We start from the raw sequence: 1,586 nt of genomic DNA, 5'->3' as shown, positions 1-1,586 counted from the left end.
GAAACGCGACGCGATGAAAACAACGCGGCGACCCGCTGTGACTCGAACGTTTTCCAAGCCGCGCGTTTTAATGAGACGCGCTTCAACGTGTCGCCTCCCTTCAACCTGCAATTCGGATTATTAACGAGGCAGAAGTTTCGCTAACGGCCCGGTGAAAGTCATTTGTGCCATTGGCCATCCATAATGACCGTCGCGGAAAAATTCACACCGGTGGCACGGAGGAACCGCTCGCCTGTGCGAGATGTCGTGAAAAATCGTCGAACCAGCCGGTAATTAGAATACTTTCAGGATTAACGACCGTGACGAGCATCTTTCGCGAAAACGGAAAAGGAATTCGAACGCGGAGGGAAAGTTCGATACGGGGAATTTTCGCGGAACGATTTAACGAAAGTAGAGGGAAAGACTTTCGCGAATTATACGAAATACCTGTGCGCGGTTGCGGGCGAAATATTCGAATGCCGTCGAAACTTTACTTTAGTTGCGAACGATCGCGCACAAGAGTTGTTTGCGTTCCCCCGACGATAGCGAGAAATAGCCGGAATTGTTTTTCCGCGGGCGATTTTGATATTCTTCGCGGTTCGTCGATTCGACGGCTGGTATTGCTTTTGCGTCGATAACACGATATTCGCGATGAATATTCAGCGCGTTTAACGATCCGAAGATAGTATTCCATTAGGAGTATCGTATTCTGGCGATTGGCCGCGAAACATTGGGAAAGAAAAAAAGGATACTCACCGAGGAATGGAGGTGGATAAAAGAGCCAACGACTCGTTCTCGTTCTGCAGTTCGCAGAGCTCTCCGTTGAAGAACCAGGTGAGCTTAGCAGCTGGCACGGCGTAGACGTCGCACTTGAGGGTGACGTTATCTCCCTCGTAAGCCTCTAGCCGATGGTGTAGGCTGATCTGCGGTAGGCAAGCTAGCTCGTTCAGCTTCACGTCCTTGATCTGTTTGCCGCGCAGCCTCGGAGGCGCGTCGCAGACGGGCTCCGACTCCTGGGGAGCAGCAGGCGCGGATTCCTTGAGCCAAGCTTGCGTGGCCCTGAGCCTACAGTCGCAGAGCCACGGATTGTTGTGCAGCGTGAGCCCCCTGAGGCTTCCGCCGAGTGGCAACGTGAGATCAGGCACCCGGGTCAGCCGATTGCCGTCCAGTCTGAGCCACTCGAGCAGGAGTAGACCGTCGAACGCGGCCTGCTCGATATTCTCCAGCCGGCACTGGCTCAATTCCAAGTTGGTCAGATGCACCAGATGCTGGAACGCCCCGTGGCGTACCTCTCGTATGGGATTCCCGTTCAGCAGCAACTTCATCAGATTCGAATAGGAGGGGAACGTCTCGCTGGGTATCTCTTCGATCAGGTTCTCGGAGAGGTCCAACTCCACCAGGCCCACCAGGCCCATGAACGCGCTCGACGCTATACGACTGATGTTAGATCTAGCCAGGTACAATCGCTGCAGATTGATCAGACCGAGAGCGTGGAAGCATTCCGGCGGCAGACTGACCAGATGATTGTTCGACACGTCGAACACCTGGGTTTCTTCGCGAGCACCCTGCGGCAGCCCCTTCAGACCCCTGTTCGCGCACTCCACCCA

At 54.5% G+C, this 1,586-nt stretch overlaps 1 protein-coding gene across 1 annotated transcript in view; it reads right to left on the bottom strand.

Moving 5' to 3' along the window:
• The window catches only part of LOC108575866 (leucine-rich repeat-containing protein 24-like), a 3,244-nt gene that overhangs the window by 1,524 nt on the left and 134 nt on the right, over positions 1–1,586 (bottom strand). The window contains 1 exon segment of the mRNA XM_017938779.1: positions 736–1,586. This exon segment is cut by the window's right edge and continues 21 nt beyond it. Within this exon segment, the coding sequence (XP_017794268.1) occupies positions 736–1,586 (851 nt within the window).

The sequence above is a fragment of the Habropoda laboriosa genome, unplaced genomic scaffold (genome assembly GCF_001263275.1).
Source record: "Habropoda laboriosa isolate 0110345459 unplaced genomic scaffold, ASM126327v1 scaffold243, whole genome shotgun sequence".
Classification (NCBI taxonomy): domain Eukaryota; kingdom Metazoa; phylum Arthropoda; class Insecta; order Hymenoptera; family Apidae; genus Habropoda; species Habropoda laboriosa.
This window is presented reverse-complemented; position numbering and strand designations above follow the sequence as displayed.